Source organism: Bombina bombina, chromosome 1 (genome assembly GCF_027579735.1).
Source record: "Bombina bombina isolate aBomBom1 chromosome 1, aBomBom1.pri, whole genome shotgun sequence".
NCBI classification, from domain to species: domain Eukaryota; kingdom Metazoa; phylum Chordata; class Amphibia; order Anura; family Bombinatoridae; genus Bombina; species Bombina bombina.
In genome coordinates, this window is record NC_069499.1 from 342,384,015 (window position 1) to 342,404,819 (window position 20,805).

Genomic DNA, 20,805 nt, shown 5'->3' on the forward strand with positions numbered 1-20,805 from the left:
CATACAATACCCCCCCAACATTACAACCCACCACCCACATACCCCTAATCTAACCCAAACCCCCCTTAAATAAACCTAACACTAAGCCCCTGAAGATCTTCCTACCTTGTCTTCACCACGCCGGGTATCACCGATCCGTCCATAGGAGGCTCCGAAGTCTTCATCCAAGCCCAAGCGGGGGCTGAAGAGATCCATCATCGGGCTGAAGAGGTCCATCATCGGGCTGAAGAGGTCTATCATCGGGATGAACATCCATCCTGGCCGACGACTTCATGACGAATGACGGTTCCTTTAAATGACGTCATCCAAGATGGCGTCCCTCGAATTCCGATTGGCTGATAGGATTCTATCAGCCAATCGGAATTAAGGTAGGAAAATTCTGATTGGCTGATGGAACCAAAAAAAGTCAATAGTTAAGAGCTTTATGGGCTAACGCCGGAATATAAAGCTCTTAACTACTGTGCTACAAAGTACACTAACACCCATAAACTACCTATGTACCCCTAAACCGAGGCCCCCCACATCGCCGCCACTATATTAAAAATGTTTAACCCCTAATCTGCCGACCGGACACTGCCGCCACCTACATTATACCTATGAACCCCTAATCTGCTGCCCCTAACATTGCCGACCCCTATATTATATTTATTAACCCCTAATCTGCCCCCCCAATGTCGCCGCTACCTTACCTACACTTATTAACCCCTAATCAACTGACCGGACCTCGCCGCCACTATAATAAATGTATTAACCCCTAAACCGCCGCACACCCGCCTCGCAAACACTATAATAAATGTTATTAACCCCTAATCTGTCCTCCCTAACATCGCCGCCACCTACCTACAATTATTAACCCCTAATCTCCCGTCCGCAACGTCGCCGCTACTATAATAAATTTATTAACCCCTAAACTTAAGTCTAACCCTAACCCTAACACCCCCTAAAATAAATATAATTTAAATGAAACAAAATAATATTCCTAAAAATAACTAAATTATTCCTATTTAAAAATAAATACAGGTGGCCCTCGTTTTACAACGGTTCAATTTACACCGTTTCAAAATAACAACCTTTTTTTTCCAGTCATGTGACTGCTATTGAAAAGCATTGAGAAGCAGTGCATTTATTAAAATAGCAGGTAGGTGGAGCTGTCCGCTTGTGTTGCAGCAAAGCCAAGCAAGCTGAAATTAATCATTTTAACCAGACCTGAGCTATCGAGCAGATTTCAAAGGAACAAGATCTTCCTGTCTATAACTCAGTCCAGATTGGAATGCATAGAAAGAACTGTTTGCAGAAAAATGCAAGTGAAGTCTGTGTTGTGTGATTGGTTTATAATTCTGTTTAGCAAATGTTTTTGTTCATTTAACTTAGTTTAATTATATATTTTGTGTTGTGTGATTATTTTATTAGGTTTATAATGCTGTCTAGCATTTAAAGTCTTCATTTCAAAGCTTTAAAATAATGTATTAAGTGTTACTTCTGACAATTTTGAGAGGGGCCTGGAACCTATCTCCCTCACTTCCCATTGACTTACATTATAAACTGGGTTTCAATTTACAACGGTTTCGATTTACAACCATTCCTTCTGGAACCTAACCCCAGCGTAAACTGAGGGCTACCTGTACTTACCTATAAAATAAACCCTAATATAGCTACAATATAACTAATAATTACATTGTAGCTATTTTAGGATTTATATTTATTTTACAGGCAACTTTGTATTTATTTTAACTAGGTACAATAGCTATTAAATAGTTAATAACTATGTAATAGCTACCTGTAAAATAAATCCTAACCTAAGTTACAAATACACCTAACACTACACTATCAATAAATTAATTAAATAAACTAACTACCATTACCTAAAATAAAATACAATAAAATAAACTATTCTATAATACAAAAAAACAACACTAAATTACAAAAAATAAAAAAGAATTACAAGAAGTTTAAACTAATTACACCTAATCTAAGCCCCCTAATAAAATAAAAAAGCCCCCCAAAATAAAAAATTCCCTACCCTATTCTAAACTAATAAAGTAATCAGCTCTTTTACCAGCCCTTAAAAGGGCTTTTTGCGGGGCATTACCCCAAAGCAATCAGCTCTTTTATCTGAAAATAAAAATACAATACCCCCCCAACATTACAACCCACCACCCACATACCCCTACTCTAACCCACCCAAACCCCCCTTAAAAAAACCTATTCCAATCAGCCAATAGAATGCGAGTCCAATACGATTGGCTGATTGGATCAGCCAATCAGATTGGCATGTGGGTGGTGGGTTGTAATGTTGGGGGGTATTGTATTTTTATTTTCAAGTAAAAGAGCTGATTACTTTGGGGCAATGCCCCACAAAAAGCCCTTTTAAGGGCTAGTAAAAGAGCTGAATTTTTTATTTTGGGGGGCTTTTTTATTTTATTAGGGGGCTTAGATTAGGTGTAATTAGTTTAAACTTCTTGTAATTCTTTTTTATTTTTTGTAATTTAGTTTTTTTTTTGTATTATAGAATAGTTTATTTTATTGTATTTTATTTTAGGTAATTGTAGTTAATTTAATTAATTTACTGAATTAATTAATTTATTTAGTGTAGTGTTATGTGTATTTATAACTTAGGTTAGGATTTATTTTACAGATAATTTTGTAATTATTTTAACTAGGTAGCTATTAAATAGTTATTAACTATTTAATAGCTATTGTACCTAGTTAAAATAAATACAAATTTGCCTGTAAAATAAATATAAATCCTAAAATAGCTACAATGTAATTATTAGTTATATTGTAGCTATATTAGGGTTTATTTTATAGGTAAGTATTTATTTTTAAATAGGAATAATTTAGTTATTTTTAGGAGTATTATTTCGTTTCATTTAAATTATATTTATGCTAGGGGGGTATTAGGGTTAGGGTTAGACTTAGGTTTAGGGGTTAATAAATTTATTATAGTAGCGGCGACATTGCGGACAGGAGATTAGGTGTTAATAATTGTAGGTAGGTGGGGGGCAATGTTAGGGAGGGCAGATTAGGGGTTAATAACATTTATTATAGTGTTTGCGAGGCGGGAGTGCGGCAGTTTAGGGGTTAATACATTTATTATAGTGGCGGCGAGGTCCGGTCGGCAATGTAATTATTAGTTATATTGTAGCTATATTAGGGTTTATTTTATAGGTAAGTACAGGTAGCCCTCAGTTTACGCCGGGGTTAGGTTCCAGAAGGAATGGTTGTAAATCGAAACCGTTGTAAATTGAAACCCAGTTTATAATGTAAGTCAACGGGAAGTGAGGGAGATAGGTTCCAGGCCCCTCTCAAAATTGTCAGAAGTAACACTTAATACATTATTTTTAAAGCTTTGAAATGAAGACTTTAAATGCTAGACAGCATTATAAACCTAATAAAATAATCACACAACACAAAATATATAATTAAACTAAGTTAAATGAACAAAAACATTTGCTAAACAGAATTATAAACCTAATAAAATAATCACACAACACAGACTTCACTTGCATTTTTCTGCAAACAGTTCTTTCTATACATTCCAATCTGGACTGAGTTATAGACAGGAAGATCTTGTTCCTTTGAAATATGCTCGATAGCTCAGGTCTGGTTAAAATGATTAATTTCAGCTTGCTTGGCTTTGCTGCAACACAAGCGGACAGCTCCACCTACCTGCTATTTTAATAAATGCACTGCTTCTCAATGCTTTTCAATAGCAGTCACATGACTGGAAAAAAAGGTTGTTATTCTGAAACGGTGTAAATTGATCCGTTGTAAAACGAGGGCCACCTGTATTTATTTTTAAATAGGAATAATTTAGTTATTTTTAGGAATATTATTTTGTTTCATTTAAATTATATTTATGTTAGGGGGTGTTAGGGTTAAGGTTAGACTTAAGTTTAGGGGTTAATAAATTTATTATAGTAGCGGCGACGTTGCGGGCGGGAGATTAGGGGTTAATAATTGTAGGTAGGTGGCGGCGATGTTAGGGAGGGCAGATTAGGGGTTAATAACATTTATTATAGTGTTTGCGAGGTGGGAGTGCAGTGGTTTAGGGGTTAATACATTTATTATAGTGGCAGCGAGGTCCGGTCGGCAGATTAGGGGGTAATAAGTGTAGGTAAGGTAGCGGCGATGTTGGGGGGCAGATTTGGGGTTAATAAATATAATATAGGAGTCGACAGTGTTAGGGGCAGCAGATTAGGGGTTCATAGGGATAATGTAGGTTGCGGCGGTGTCCGGAGCAGCAGATTAGGGGTTAATAATATAATGTAGGTGTCAGCGATAGAGGGGCCGGCAGATTAGGGGTTAATAAGTGTAAAGTTAGGGGTGTTTAGACTTGGGGTACATGTTAAGGTGTTAGGTGCAGACTTAGAGAGTGTTTCCCCATAGGAAACAATGGGGCTGCGTTAGGAGCTGAACGCTGCTTTTTTGCAGGTGTTAGGTTTTTTTTCAGCCCAAAATGCCCCATTGTTTCCTATGGGGATATCATGCACGAGCACGTTTTTCCAGCTTACCGCTACCGTAAGCAACGCTGGTATTGAGGGTTGAAGTGGAGCTACATTAGGCTCAACGCACCCTTTTTTGAGCCTAACACAGCCCCTCAGACAATTCTAAATACCAGTGTTGTTGGAAGGGTGCGTTGGGAAAAAAAGCAGCGTTAGCTACGCGGGTCTTTACCGACAAAACTCTAAATCTAGCCGTTAGTCTTGCATAGCTTTAAGCTTGTCTTTTGTTTGCCAAGTAATTTATAACTGTAGCCATATAAATATATTTTAGAATTTACCTTATTGCTGCTAAAGAATTTGTTTCAGTTTAGATAGATTGGCATATAAACTGGCTGTTTACATTAAGAATATATATAACTCCTGGTGTTTTAATTAGAGTTAAATAGAATATTTTGTGAGCTAAGTTGCCTAAATATATTTGTCAGAAAGTTAAGCAAACCATACCTTGGTATCTCATTGTGGTATTTTAATGAAATTCAATTGTGAATAAGGTTAATAAATAAGGTAATTTTTATGATCTTTGCATAGCATATTATAATAGTTTAAACGTGTATAGTTTGATTCATCTCTGGTTTTCTATAAATATAATTCAATGTGTCTATAAATTTTAACTAATACAAATAATTCAGGAATTTATATTCATTTTATTTGTTTGGTATATGTATTTTTATTGGGGTTTTGTTTTAAAGAATAATTATTAAATATATTGTATTATAACCCGGCCATATACTGACAATATATATATATATATATATATATATATATATATATATATATATATATATTACTTTTTCACTTTTTAATAACCTAAAAGTAGTACTGATCAGTAGTTTTGGGGTATTACGTTAAACCCTTTCCTCAGTTTAAGTTTTTAACCCTTCTTGCTTTTTCTGATGTTGCTGATCACCTCCCTTTGTCCGAGATACTTCCATGGTTTTTTTTGTTAATTTATAAAAAAAATAAAAAATTGTGGGAATTGGAGGGTGGTTAAGTGTGAATTGGTGGGTGGTGAGGGATTTACTGTTACCTTATGGCCACACACTATACTGCAAAAGAGGCTTACACAATTCTTGCACAAGATTCAGGGAGTGAAACCTTATCTGCTTTATCTGATAGCGAAACGCTTACGGTATCAGATATAGAGCCCCTGAGTGATGCATCTAGCGATGGTTCTACCTTCCTTCTACCAAGTAAAAGGAGGCAATATCCAATAAAAAAATGGCTACCCCAAAATGTAACTGCCCCTGAAATACCCCCATTTACAGGTATTCCTTGCATCACAACAAACATTACAGTTTGTGAGACGATTAATTATTTCAATTTGTTTCTGACAGATAACAGAATTTATGCTTACCTGATAAATTACTTTCTCCAACGGTGTGTCCGGTCCACGGCGTCATCCTTACTTGTGGGAATATCTCTTCCCCAACAGGAAATGGCAAAGAGTCCCAGCAAAGCTGGCCATATAGTCCCTCCTAGGCTCCGCCCACCCCAGTCATTCGACCGACGGACAGGAGGAAAAAATAGGAGAAACCATAGGGTGTCGTGGTGACTGTAGTTAGAGAAAATAATTCATCGGACCTGATTAAAAAACCAGGGCGGGCCGTGGACCGGACACACCGTTGGAGAAAGTAATTTATCAGGTAAGCATAAATTCTGTTTTCTCCAACATTGGTGTGTCCGGTCCACGGCGTCATCCTTACTTGTGGGAACCAATACCAAAGCTTTAGGACACAGATGAAGGGAGGGAGCAAATCAGGTCACCTAAACGGAAGGCACCACGGCTTGCAAAACCTTTCTCCCAAAAATAGCCTCCGAAGAAGCAAAAGTATCAAATTTGTAAAATTTGGAAAAAGTGTGCAGTGAAGACCAAGTCGCTGCCTTACATATCTGATCAACAGAAGCCTCGTTCTTGAAGGCCCATGTGGAAGCTACAGCCCTAGTGGAGTGAGCTGTGATTCTTTCAGGAGGCTGCCGCCCGGCAGTCTCATAAGCCAATCTCATGATACTTTTAAGCCAAAAAGAAAGAGAGGTAGAAGTTGCTTTTTGACCTCTCCTTTTACCAGAATAGACGACAAACAGAGAAGAAGTTTGTCTGAAGTCTTTTGTAGCTTCTAAGTAGAATTTTAGAGCACGGACTACATCTAAATTGTGTAGCAAACATTCCTTCTTTGAAACTGGATTCGGACACAAAGAAGGTACAACTATCTCCTGATTAATATTTTTGTTGGAAACAACCTTTGGTAGAAAACCAGGCTTAGTACGCAAAACAACTTTATCTGAATGGAACACCAGATAGGGTGGAGTACATTGTAGAGCAGATAACTCAGAAACTCTTCTAGCAGAAGAAATAGCACCAAAAACAAAACTTTCCAAGATAACAACTTAATATCTACGGAATGTAAAGGTTCAAACGGAACCCCTTGAAGAACTGAAAGAACTAGATTTAAACTCCAGGGAGGAGTCAAAGGTCTGTAAACAGGCTTGATCCGAACCAAAGCCTGAAAAAATGATTGAACATCTGGCACAACTGCCAGTCGTTTGTGTAGTAGGACAGATAAAGCAGAAATCTGTCCCTTTAGAGAACTTGCAGATAATCCTTTATCCAAACCTTCTTGTAGAAAGGAAAGAATCCTAGGAATCTTTATCTTATTCCATGGGAATCCCTTGGATTCACACCAGCAGATATATCTTTTTCATATTTTATGGTAAATCTTTCTAGTTACCGGTTTTCTGGCTTGAACCAGAGTATCTATCACGGAATCTGAAAACCCATGCTTTGATAGAATCAAGCGTTCAATCTCCAAGCCGTCAGCTGGAGGGAGACCAGATTTGGATGTTCGAATGGACCCTGAACAAGAAGGTCCTGCCTCAAAGGTAGCTTCCATGGTGGAACCGATGACATATTCACCAGGTCTGCATACCAAGTCCTGCGTGGCCACGCAGGAGCTATCAAGATCACAGAGGCCCTCTCCTGTTTGATCCTGGCTACCAGCCTGGGAATGAGAGGAAACGGTGGAAACACATAAGCTAGGTTGAAGGTCCAAGGTGCTACTAGTGCATCTACTAGAGTCGCCTTGGGATCCCTGGATCTGGACCCTTAGCAAGGAACCTTGAAGTTCTGATGGGACGCCATCAGATCCATACCTGGAATGCCCCATAGTTGCGTCAACTGGGCAAAGATCTCCGGGTGGAGTTCCCACTCCCCCGGATGGAATGTCTGACGACTCAAATAATCCGCTTCCCAGTTTTCCACACCTGGAATGTGGATCGCAGATAGGTGGCAGGAGTGATTCTCCGCCCATTGTATTATTTTGGTCACTTCTTTCATCGCCAGGGAACTCCTTGTTCCCCCCTGATGATTGAGATACGCAACAGTCGTTATGTTGTCTGATTGGAATCTTATGAATCTGGCCTTTGCTAGCTGAGACCAAGCCTTGAGAGCATTGAATATTGCTCTTAGTTCCAGAATGTTTATCGGGAGAAGAGACTCTTCCCGAGACCACAGTCCCTGAGCTTTCAGGGATTCCTAGACCGCGCCCCAGCCCACTAGGCTGGCGTCGGTCATGACGATGACCCACTCTGGACTGCGGAAGCTCATTCCCTGGGATAGGTGATCCTGGGTTAGCCACCAACGGAGTGAGTCTCTGGTCTTCTGAATCACTGGAGACAAGTCTGTATAGTCCCAATTCCACTGTTTCAGCATGCACAGTTGTAATGGTCTTAGATGAATTCGCGCAAAAGGAACTATGTCCATTGCTGCAACCATCAATTCTACTACTTCCATGCACTGAGCTACGGAAGGACGAGGAATAGAATGAAGAACTTGACAAGCGTTTAGAAGTTTTGACTTTCTGACATCTGTCAAGAAAATCCTCATTTCTAAGGAATCTATTATTGTTCCCAAGAAGGGAACCCTTGTCGACGGAGACAGGGAACTTTTTTCTATGTTCACCTTCCATCCATGAGATCTGAGAAAGGCCAGAACGATGTCTGAGTGAGCCTTTGCCCTTGAAAGAGACGACACTTGTACTAGAATGTCGTCCAAGTACGGTACTACTGCAATGTCCCTTGGTTTTAGAACCGCTAGAAGGGATCCGAGTACCTTTGTGAAAATCCTTGGAGCAGTGGCTAACCCGAATGGGAGGGCCACAAACTGGTAATGTTTGTCCAGAAAGGCGAACCTTAGGAACTGATGATGTTCTTTGTGGATGGGGATATGTAGATATGCATCCTTTAGATCCACGGTAGTCATAAATTGACCTTCCTGAATTGTGGGTAGAATCGTTCGAATGGTTTCCATCTTGAGCAATGGTACTCTGAGAAATTTGTTTAGGATCTTTAGATCCAGGATTGGTCTGAAAGTTCCCTCTTTTTTGGGAACCACAAACAGATTTGAGTAAAATCCCATTCCCTGTTCCGCCGTTGGAACTGGGTGTATCACTCCCATCTTTAACAGGTCTTCTACACAATGTAAGAATGCTTGTCTCTTTATTTGGTTTGAAGATAAGTGAGACATGTGGAACCTTCCCCTTGGGGGTAGTTCCTTGAATTCCAGAAGATAACCCTGAGAAACTATTTCTAGCGTCCAGGGATCCTGAACATCTCTTGCCCAAGCCTGAGCAAAGAGAGAGAGAGTCTGCCCCTCACTAGATCCGGTCCCGGATCGGGGGCTACTCCTTCATGCTGTTTTGTTAGCAGCGGCAGGCTTCTTGGCCTGCTTACCCTTGTTCCAGCCTTGCATCGGTTTCCAGGCTGGTTTGGTCTGTGAGGTATTACCCTCTTGTTTAGAGGATGCAGAATTAGAGCCCGGTCCGTTCCTGAAATTACGAAAGGAACGAAAATTAGACTTATTCTTGGCTTTGAAAGGCCTATCTTGTGGGAGGGCATGGCCCTTTCCCCCAGTGATGTCTGAGATAATCTCTTTCAATTCTGGCCCGAAGAGAGTTTTACCCTTGAAGGGGATATTAAGCAATTTTGTCTTGGATGATACATCCGCTGACCAAGACTTTAGCCAAAGCGCTCTGCGCGCCACAATTGCAAACCCTGAATTTTTCGCCGCTAATCTAGCTATTTGCAAAGCGGCATCTAAAATAAAAGAGTTAGCCAACTTAAGTGCGTGAACTCTGTCCATAACCTTCTCATATGGAGTCTCTCTACTGAGCGACTTTTCTAGTTCCTCGAACCAGAACCACGCTGCTGTAGTGACAGGAACAATGCACGAAATGGGTTGAAGAAGGTAACCTTGCTGTATAAAAATCTTTTTAAGCAAACCCTCCAATTTTTTATCCATAGGATCTTTGAAAGCACAATTATCCTCGATAGGAATAGTAGTGCGCTTGTTTAGAGTAGAAACTGCCCCCTCGACCTTAGGGACTGTCTGCCATAAGTCCTTTCTGGGGTCGACCATAGGAAATAATTTCTTAAATATAGGAGGGGGAACAAAAGGTATGCCGGGCTTCTCCCATTCCTTATTCACTATGTCCGCCACCCGCTTGGGTACAGGAAAAGCGTCGGGTGCACCGGAACCTCTAGGAACTTGTCCATCTTGCATAATTTTTCTGGAATGACCAGGTTGTCACAATCATCCAGAGTAGATAACACCTCCTTAAGCAGTGCGCGGAGATGTTCTAATTTAAATTTAAATGTCACAACATCAGGTTCAGCCTGTTGGGAAATTTTTCCTGAATCTGAAATTTCCCCATCTGACAAAACCTCCCTCATGGCCCCTTCAGATTGGTGTGAGGGTATGACAGAACAATTATCATCAGCGCCCTCCTGCTCTTCAGTGTTTAAAACAGAGCAATCGGGCTTTCTCTGATATGCAGGCATTTTGGATAAAATATTTGCTATGGAGTTATCCATTACAGCCGTCAATTGTTGCATGGTAATAAGCATTGGTGCGCTAGAAGTACTAGGGGCCTCCTGCGTGGGCAAAACTGGTGTAGACACAGAAGGAGATGATGTAGAACCATGTCTACTCCCTTCATCTGAAGAATCATCTTGGGCAACTTCATTATCTGTGACAGTACTGTCCTTACTTTGTTTGGACGCTTTGGCACAATTATCACATAATTTAGAAGGGGGAGACACATTGACTTTCATACATATAGAACATAGCTTATCTGAAGGCACAGACATGTTAAACAGGCTTAAACTTGTCAGTAAAACACAAAAACCGTTTTAAAACAAAACCGTTACTGTCTCTTTAAATTTTAAACAGAGCACACTTTATTACTGAATATGTGAAAAAATATGAAGGAATTGTTCAAAATTTACCAAAATTTCACCAGTGTCTTAAAGCATTAAAAGTATTGCACACCAATTTTCAGAGCTTTAACCCTTAAAATAACGAAACCGGAGCCGGTTACAGTTTTAACCCCTATACAGTCCCAGCTACAGCCTTTGCTGCGACTCTACCAAGCCCAGAGGGGAATACGATACCAAATGATGCCTTCTAGGAACTTTTCCAACTATTTTCAGGTCCTCACACATGCATCAGCATGTCTTGCTCTCAAAAACAACTGCGCAGTAATGGCGCGAAAATGAGGCTCAGCCTACAACTGGGAAGGCCCTTCCTGACTGGAAAAGGTGTCTAACATAGTGCCTGACGTTAAAAAAAAAAATGTTCCCCAAGTTTATAAATGTGAAAAACCAGCATAAACATGTATAAAATGCCCAAATAAAGCAATCGATTTTGCCCATAAAAGTGTCTACCAGTTTTATAGCCCATATTAAGCCCTTTATTCTGCTTGAGACTAAGAAAATGGCTTACCGGTCCCCATGAGGGGAAATGACAGCCTTCCAGCATTACACAGTCTTGTTAGAAATATGGCTAGTCATACCTTAAGCAGAAAAGTCTGCTAACTGTTTCCCCCAACTGAAGTTACTTCATCTCAACAGTCCTATGTGGAAACAGCAAAGGATTTTAGTTACTGTCTGCTAAAATCATCTTCCTTTCACAAACAGAATTCTTCATCTTTTTCTGTTTCAGAGTAAATAGTACATACCAGCACTATTTTAAAATAACAAACTCTTGATAGTAGAATAAAAAAAAGTACAACTAAACACCACATACTCTTAACCATCTCCGTGGAGATGTTGCCTGTGCAACGGAAAAGAGAATGACTGGGGTGGGCGGAGCCTAGGAGGGACTATATGGCCAGCTTTGCTGGGACTCTTTGCCATTTCCTGTTGGGGAAGAGATATTCCCACAAGTAAGGATGACGCCGTGGACCGGACACACCAATGTTGGAGAAAACATGTTTGAGAATATAGTTGCCCAAACAAATTTATATGCCAGCCAATATCTGTTAGAAAATACCCAATCTCAATATGTCAGAAAAAATACCTGGCAACTCACTGACCTATATGAAATCGAAAAGTTTTAAGCACAGGCTACCTCTCATTTCCCAGGGATTATGAAGAGGGATAGATATAAGCAGCTGCGATAATGCCAAGTGCCTCCTAGAAATAAATTTTTGCTTGACAGGCTATACAAGATATGGCCCTGATGAACCACATGTTTAAAACGTTTTTAAAAAATTACACTCCTTGCCAAAACATCTGTATAGATGGATCCATTATGGAATTTAAGGGAAGATTGCTTTTCAAGCAATATGTTCCATCCAAGCAGTCACGCTATGGAATAAAATGTTATAAATTGTGTGAATGCAGTACAGGTTATACCTGGGCATTTACCATTTATGAAGGAAAAGATAGACACCTCGATTCACCTGGCTGCTCAGATTCAGGGCTAGATTACAAGTGGAGCACTAATTTATTGTGCTCCTGCAAACGGACAAATTCACCTGTTTGCGGTGTGCGATAAATAACCAGCCATTACAAGTGGCTGATTATTGCTACCACGAGCTTGCGGTAGCAATTAGTGCTCATAAAATTATCCAGAGATCAGATGTCCCCCAATTGGCCCTAAAATTAGGAGTAGTGTGGGTTTATTAAACTAATAATCTTGAATTTTTTTATTTTTTTTTAAATGACTGCACTTGGCAGTTTTTGGGGGCTAAAGTTGGTGGGTGTGGGGTGATTTGAAAAATATGTATATACACATATTAACACATAAATATATACAGTATGTATATAATCATATACATATATATTTACATTTGCTGCCCATCGCTGCACGACTTACCTCCTTTGTTGCGCTAGTTGATAGCATGAGAACGAGCCTCCAATTGGAGCCTATGGAAGCGCACTCGCATGCACTGGTATTACAAAGTGGAGTGCAAATATTGCTTTAGTAAAAGCGATATTTTGCACTCCATTTGTAATCTGGCCCTCAATCGGCACAAACGTCAACATTGTGTGGGATCTCCTCCTACCCTTGCTGAATAAAGGGTAACATCTATGGCTGGACAACTATTATACGAGCATAGAGTTGTTTAAAAATGTATTTTATTTTGAAACCCTAGCCTGTGGCACAGTGCACAAAAATTGTACAGGTCTCCCCCAGAAGCTGACATATGGCAAAAAACGTATTGGCACAATGTCAGTTTAATGCCAAGATGACCTACTGGTCCCTTGGCACACTGACAACAAAAGAAGTGTACATGCTGTCCACAATACATGATGAAACTACAGTGCCAGTGTCTGAGAAAGCAAAGGATGCACAGATCCAAAAAAGTGCATTGCTGAGTACAATATAAAATATAGTGGAAGTAGATTTAGCCGACCAGTGCATACAGCCATATCTGGTTCAGAGAAAGACCAAAACGTGGCACAAAAAAGTTTCCGCATGTAATGCAGGTCGCAGTGTATAATGCATACAGCAAAACCATATACTTTTCTGGAATTTACATTAAATATTTTATCAGATATTTTGTTTAATCAAACCCCTAATCTTCCCACATTTCAGTCAGAAAATGTCCAGAAACTTTGCGGCAGGCACTTTCCCTCTAGGATCCCCCCCCCCCCACAGCCTGCAAAAAAGTCACCCCAGAAAAAGGGCAGAGTCTGCTATAAAAAAGAGTTAGGAAGGACTCTAGTTACTATTGCCTTTTTGCCCATCTCTACCTGGCCTCTGTATCACAGACTGCTTCAGAATCTACCATACAGAGTTCAAATTTTGACTGAAATGACTCTGTATGTGTTTCTTATTTATTTTATTATTCTGTATTCCTGACTTCATAGATCCCCTGAACTTGTCCTGTCCCTTTTTACATTAAGCCCAGCCACTCTAATGATAAGTTAACTACACAAAACAACTCAAATACCCCTTTTAGAATATCCTGGAATTATCTACTTTTGCAAATGGTTTGCCATGATGGGGATAATTTTAATTCCTCGGCTGCCATGCTGTCTAAAAGGTGACGACATAGGCCCAGAAAATCAATGAATGTCATAAATTTTTATGCATGAAGACTGAAATGGGCAGGCCCCATATTTGGCCCGGTAACTTCCTGAAATGTAATAAAACCTGTACTTGGGGGTATTGTTGTACTTGTGGGACATCGCTGAATACAAATATGGGTGTATTATAGCAGTAAAACATAAAATGATGAGGATCTAAATAGGAAAATGGCAGTGTTTGTGTGAAAAACACAAAAATATATATCACCACTAAATTTGGCTAGGTGTTGTGACTAGGTGGATACAAAAAAGACTATACATAGCCCTTTTGGAGTATTCCTGGTCATCTACTTTTGCAAATAGTATGCCATGATGTGGTAATTTTCATTCCTAGGCTGCCATAATGTCTCAAATGCAACATAGACCCAGAAAATAAATGAATTTGCCAAATTTCCATGTATGAAGACAGAAATGGGCAGGCCCTATGTTTGGCCCTGTATCTTTCCAAAACACCATAAATCCTGTAAATGGGGGGTATTTTTCTACTTGTGGGACTTTATTGAACACAAATATAGGTGTCTTATTGCAGTAAAATCTATCAAGATTATGATATTCACATTAAAATTGCATGCATACCTCCCAACATTTTAAAATTCAAGAGGAACAGCCCCCACCCTCCTCCGTGGCAAAAGTGTTATATGTGGTGGGCAGGAGCAGGGATGGGGCTTAAAAAGATCATACGACCAAAGTAATATAAATAAAATTCAAAACAAAATAATATATTTTAATACTCTTAGGCCTAGATTTGGAGTTTGGCGGTAGCCGTGAAAACCAGCGTTAGAGGCTCCTAACGCTGGTTTTAGTCTACCGCCGGTATTTGGAGTCATTCAAAAAAGGGTCTAACGCTCACTTTTCAGCCGCGACTTTTCCATACCGCAGATCCCCTTACGTCAATTGCGTATCCTATCTTTTCAATGGGATCTTCCTAACTCCGGTATATTTATTAACCCCTAACCTGCCCCCCACAACGTCGCCGCCAGCTACCTACAATAACCGATCAGCCAATAGAATGCAAGCTCAATCTGATTGGCTGATCGGATCAGCCAATCGGATTGAACTTGATTCTGATTGGCTGATTCCATCAGCCAATCAGAATATTCCTACATTAATTCCGATTGGCTGATAGAATCCTATCAGCCAATCGGAATTCGAGGGACGCCATCTTGGATGACGTCATTTAAAGGAACCGTCATTCGGCGAGTAGGCGTCGGGAGAAGAGGATGTTCCGCGTCAGATGGAAGATGATGGCTCCAGAAGAAAGAAGATTGAAGATGCCGTTGATAGAAGACTTCATCCGGATCATGGACCTCTTCAGCTCCCGCTTGGATGAAGACTTCAGCCGGATCATGGACCTCTTCAGCTCCCGCTTGGATGATGACTTCAGCCGGATCATGGACCTCTTCAGCCCCCCACTTGGGCTTGGATCAGGACATCGGAGGAGCTTTTCTGGATTGATCGGTGAACCTGGTATGGTGAAGATAAGGTAGGAAGATCTTCAGGGGCTTAGTGTTAGGTTTATTTAAGGGGGGTTTGGGTTAGATTAGGGGTATGTGGGTGGTGGGTTGTAATGTTGGGGGGGGTATTTTATGTTTTTTTTTACAGGCAAAAGAGCTGAATTTCTTGGGGCATGCCCCGCAAAGGGCCCTATTCAGGGCTGGTAAGGTAAAAGAGCTTTGAACTTTAGTAATTTAGAATAGGGTAGGGCATTTTTTTATTTTGGGGGGCTTTGTTATTTTATTAGGGGGCTTAGAGTAGGTGTAATTAGTTTAAAATTGTTGTAATATTTTTCTAATGTTTGTAAATATTTTTTTATTTTTTGTAACTTAGTTCTTTTTTATTTTTTGTACTTTAGTTAGTTTATTTCATTGTATTTATTTGTAGGAATTGTATTTAATTTATTTATTGATAGTGTAGTGTTAGGTTTAATTGTAGATAATTATAGGTATTTTATTTAATTTATTTATTGATAGTGTAGTGTTAGGTTTAATTGTAACTTAGGTTAGGATTTATTTTACAGGTAAATTTGTAATTATTTTAACTATTATAGCTATTAAATAGTTCTTAACTATTTAATAGCTATTGTACCTGGTTAAAATAAAATATTAATCCTAAAATAGCTATAATATAATTATAATTTATATTGTAGCTATATTAGGATTTATTTTACAAGTAAGTATTTAGCTTTAAATAGGAATAATTTATTTAAGAAGAGTTAATTAATTTCGTTAGATTAAAATTATATTTAATTTAGGGGGGTGTTAGTGTTAGGGTTAGACTTAGCTTTAGGGGTTAATACATTTATTAGAATAGCGGTGAGCTCCAGTCGGCAGATTAGGGGTTAATAATTGAAGTTAGGTGTCGGCGATGTTAGGGAGGGCAGATTAGGGGTTAATACTATTTATTATAGGGTTAGTGAGGCGGATTAGGGGTTAATAACTTTATAATAATAGCGGTGCGGTCCGCTCGGCAGATTAGGGGTTAATAAGTGTAGGCTGGTGGAGGCGACGTTGTGGGGGGCAGATTAGGGGTTAATAAATATAATATAGGGGTCGGCGGTGTTAGGGGCAGCAGATTAGGGGTACATAGGGATAATGTAAGTAGCGGCGGTTTACGGAGCGGCAGATTAGGGGTTAAAAATAATATACAGGGGTCAGCGATATCGGGGGCGGCAGAATAGGGGTTAATAAGTGTAAGGTTAGGGGTGTTTAGACTCGGGGTACATGTTAGAGTGTTAGGTGCAGACGTAGGAAGTGTTTCCCCATAGCAAACAATGGGGCTGCGTTAGGAGCTGAACGCGGCTTTTTTGCAGGTGTTAGGTTTTTTTTCAGCTCCAACAGACCCATTGTTTCCTATGGGGGAATCGTGCACGAGCACGTTTTTGAAGCTGGCCGCTTCCGTAAGCAACTCTGGTATCGAGAGTTTCAGTGGCGTTAAATATGCTGTACGCTCCTTTTTTGGAGCCTAACGCAGCCATTCTGTGGACTCTCAATACCAGAGTTATTTTAAAGGTGCGGCCAGAAAAAAGCCAGCGTTAGCTACGCGGGTCGTTACCGACAAAACTCTAAATCTAGCCGTTAGGCAGCAAATCAAACACAAGCTCAAACCACTGGTATAGCTATGTGAGCTCTGTATTTAATTAGCCTTTGCAGAGACAGTGCTAAATATTTTTATCTTAATTGGACATTTAATAATAGATTCTTTAAAACTGCTCTCTGCATTCCCCATTAATATTCTAGATTCTGGCCTTTAAAGTCAGCACAAATGCACAGTAACACAAGCTACACATATATACTGTATGTACACACACTCAAATACACAGAAACACACACTACATAGCATACACTTACAAATGCAGATACACACCCACTACATAGCATACACTTATACATGCAGATACACACACACACACTACATAGCATACATTTATACAGGCAGATACACACACACTACACAGCATACACGTATACATGCAGATACACACACACTACACAGCATACACGTATACATGCAGATACACAGACACTACATAGTATACACTTATACATGTAGATACATACACACTACATAGCTTACACTTATACATGCAGACACACACACACACTACCTAGCATACACTTATACATGCAGATACACACACACACTACATAGCTTACACTTATACATGCAGATACACACTCACACACTACATAGATACACACACACACACGACATAGCTTACACTTATACATGCAGATACACACACACACTGCATAGTATACACTTATACATGCAGATACATACACACTACATAGCTTACACTTATACATGCAGACACACACACACACTACCTAGCATACACTTATACATGCAGATACACACACACTACATAGCTTACACTTATACATGCAGATACACACTCACACACTACATAGCTTACAATTATACATGCAAATACACACACACACTACATAGCATACACTTAAAAATGCAGATACACACACACACACTTATACATACAGATACACACACGCACATTACATAGCTTACACTTATACGTGTAGATACACACACACACACTACATAGCATACACTTATACATGGCAGTCTGAGGCTGCTACTGTTCATTACCCTGGTGTTAGCACTGCTCATCATATAAAATGGAAGGTATGGTAGTATTATCACCAGGGGTTAGACGTCATCACTACCAGAGGTTAGAGGTTACCATTACCTGAGGTCAGAGGGTATACAGCCTTCTTACTCCTGCCATTCCTTTTCCACAGTCAATCAAACAGTTATCTAACCCTGGGAGAGAAAAGCCAGCTGCTTTTGAGTATGGGCCCAATAGAATTTTTTTTTTTTTTTTTAATGCATGGGGCAATGCGGGACAAATGGCAAGCTTCCTTGGACAGCCGAACAGACCACTAAAATCGGGACTGTCCCACAAAATTTGAGACAGTTGGGGGGGGTGATGGAAAACAAAAAATATTAATTCTTTACAATTACTTAGAGCTTTATTCATATAAAATTTGTTTATATATAAATATTTGATGTTAAAAGAAAGTCCTAGTTGTTCTCTAAAAAAACACATATAATAAGTGTAAGTGTACTTAATGTGAAAGTGGTAAATTATAGTTAAACAAACATATAGCTCAAATTCTAGGTTTGGTTTACGTACAGAACTTGGACAATTGCCTCCATCCTGAAGGGGTTAATAAACAGCAAAACATGTTATTATTATGTTTAGCAGTCACATACTAAGGGTCTTGAAAAATATCTTCAGTAATCAATATGGATTTTTCAAGTCCTAATCTAGTATTGGAAAACAACAATTTAAAGGGACATGAATATTTTTCTTACAGGCTTCAGATTGAAAATACAGTTTTAAACAACTTTCCAATTTACTTATATTTTCAAATTTGCTTCATTATCTTGATATAATTTGTTCAAGGAGCAGCAATGCACTACTGGAAGCTAGCTGATCACATCTAGTCAGCCAATCACCAGAGACAAATCTGGGTGCTGGCACGGATCACCAATTATCTCCCACTAGTGTAGGATATGTAAATATTCTTTTTCAGCAATGGATACCAAAAGAACAAAAATTAAAAATATAAGTGAATTTAAAACTGTCTCATTTTGACTTTCCTATCCCTTTAAGACCATCAAGCTATATTAACTTATGTGTTTATCACATTGTATGCACAGATTGTTTTCAGACAAAATGTATCAAATACATACGGTGTCCACTCCAGCCAAAAGCAGCTCAGCCACACTGCCATATATTTCCTTATCGGTTAGTTTGCTACTGGAGAGCAAATATGTCAAGTACTCTCCTTGTATTTCTTCACCTCGCTCCAAACGTTCTTGAATCTTATTCATTTTTTGATCAATCATTTTCTTCCCTATGGTGATTGTAAATATTTGTAAATAATTAAGGTTGTTAGAAAACTAAAAGTAACTGTTTTTTTTTGTGCTTTAGTAAATGCTCACCGAAAGCAAATATATTGTCCCAGCTTTCTATGTAACGTTTATAGAAAGGAAGCATATTATTGGTCCAAGCAGGCAGAATTGTGACAAATACAGAATTCTTCAGCATACTACCAATAGAATCAATGAAAGCCTGGGTCTCAGGTGGGACATTTTTCTCAAGACAGCCAATCCTGGTCTCAAAAAGAATATACGAGATACCTTTGAAAGTAGAAAGAACAGTGAATTAACAATGATAACGTATATAACAATATTTCCAACACTCGAGATGTGGGATTCTAGCAGGGACATAAAAGTGGATAATTTTAAAAATGTATTATTATTATTATTTTGCGAACAGAAAGTAAATAAGGCAAGTTTTAGGTAAAACAGCAAAATATACCGTAATAAAAATGACAGTTTAGAATTATACCAACAAAATCACTTTGTAATGCAAAAACATTATATTGTTAGCAGGTATATTGATATAACATAGAGAAACATCATTTCAAAGCACTCCCTATTTAGGGCCAGATTACGAGTGGAGCACAACCATTTGCACCTGAGCTATAAAGGCTGTGACACACTGCGGTGCAAGGCTTCTGAGCACTCAGCTACGTGACCTGACGCAGCTGAGCGCGCAGTGATGAAAAGGCAGGAGACACTGAGTGCACACAGCCGCATCATCATGCTGCGCACCGCGCTGATTTCAGTGTGTCACGGCCTTAAGTGGTTTATTGCGGGGGTTTGTACTCGTCAGGCTTACCGCTGGTATTACAAGTTGAAAGTAAATATGATTGCTTGAGCGCAATCGTGTTTGATGCTAGAATGATTACCTCGACTTCAGAGCTCTGGATAACTGTTTTTTGCGTAATTTAAAAGTTGCACAAAACACATCAACAATACATTACAAAGTATAGTAACTCATAATAACACCATCTGATGAAAATTATTAAACAAAAAAAATATTGCACACAAACGTTATAAAGGCTCAAAGATATGAGATCTCAGGTGTTAGAGAAAAAAAAGGCAGGCAAATGACTTTATCATTGAGATACATACATATACATGTCTAAAGATGTATATATATATATATATATATATATATGTAGAAATAAGTAAAATGTGTCTCCTCAGTGAACTGAGTTGACACAAGTGATACTCTGTTGTGGGCGCTGGTCAAAGGGTGTATAGGAAATAGTGGCAGCTATATAGGACATATACTGGGAGGGTTGTGAAGCCCTAGACAGTAAAAGAGAATATATATTCAAAGGTGGATACAGCGCCTATATGTCCAATATACTGATGTGGTATGTGAGGAATAAAGGATGGGAAAAAGCAAATAAGAACATAGAAAATAAAAGAAAAAATAAAAGAAAAATATATATATATTAAAATAAAATAACAATAAAAAGTCCAGCTAAAAATAGCATATAAAATATATGAACTCTGAAATGATGTTCATATGAGTCCTGGAAGTAATATA

At 39.0% G+C, this 20,805-nt stretch overlaps 1 protein-coding gene across 1 annotated transcript in view; it reads right to left on the minus strand.

The window, feature by feature from the left end:
- The window catches only part of LOC128645281 (sterol 26-hydroxylase, mitochondrial), a 216,510-nt gene that overhangs the window by 38,577 nt on the left and 157,128 nt on the right, over nucleotides 1-20,805 (minus strand). Inside the window, exons 4-5 of the mRNA XM_053698143.1 lie at nucleotides 19,344-19,541; nucleotides 19,092-19,255 (exon numbers count right to left, since the gene is read on the minus strand). Of these exons, the coding sequence (XP_053554118.1) occupies nucleotides 19,092-19,255; nucleotides 19,344-19,541 (362 nt within the window). The remainder of the gene's footprint in view (nucleotides 1-19,091; nucleotides 19,256-19,343; nucleotides 19,542-20,805) is intronic.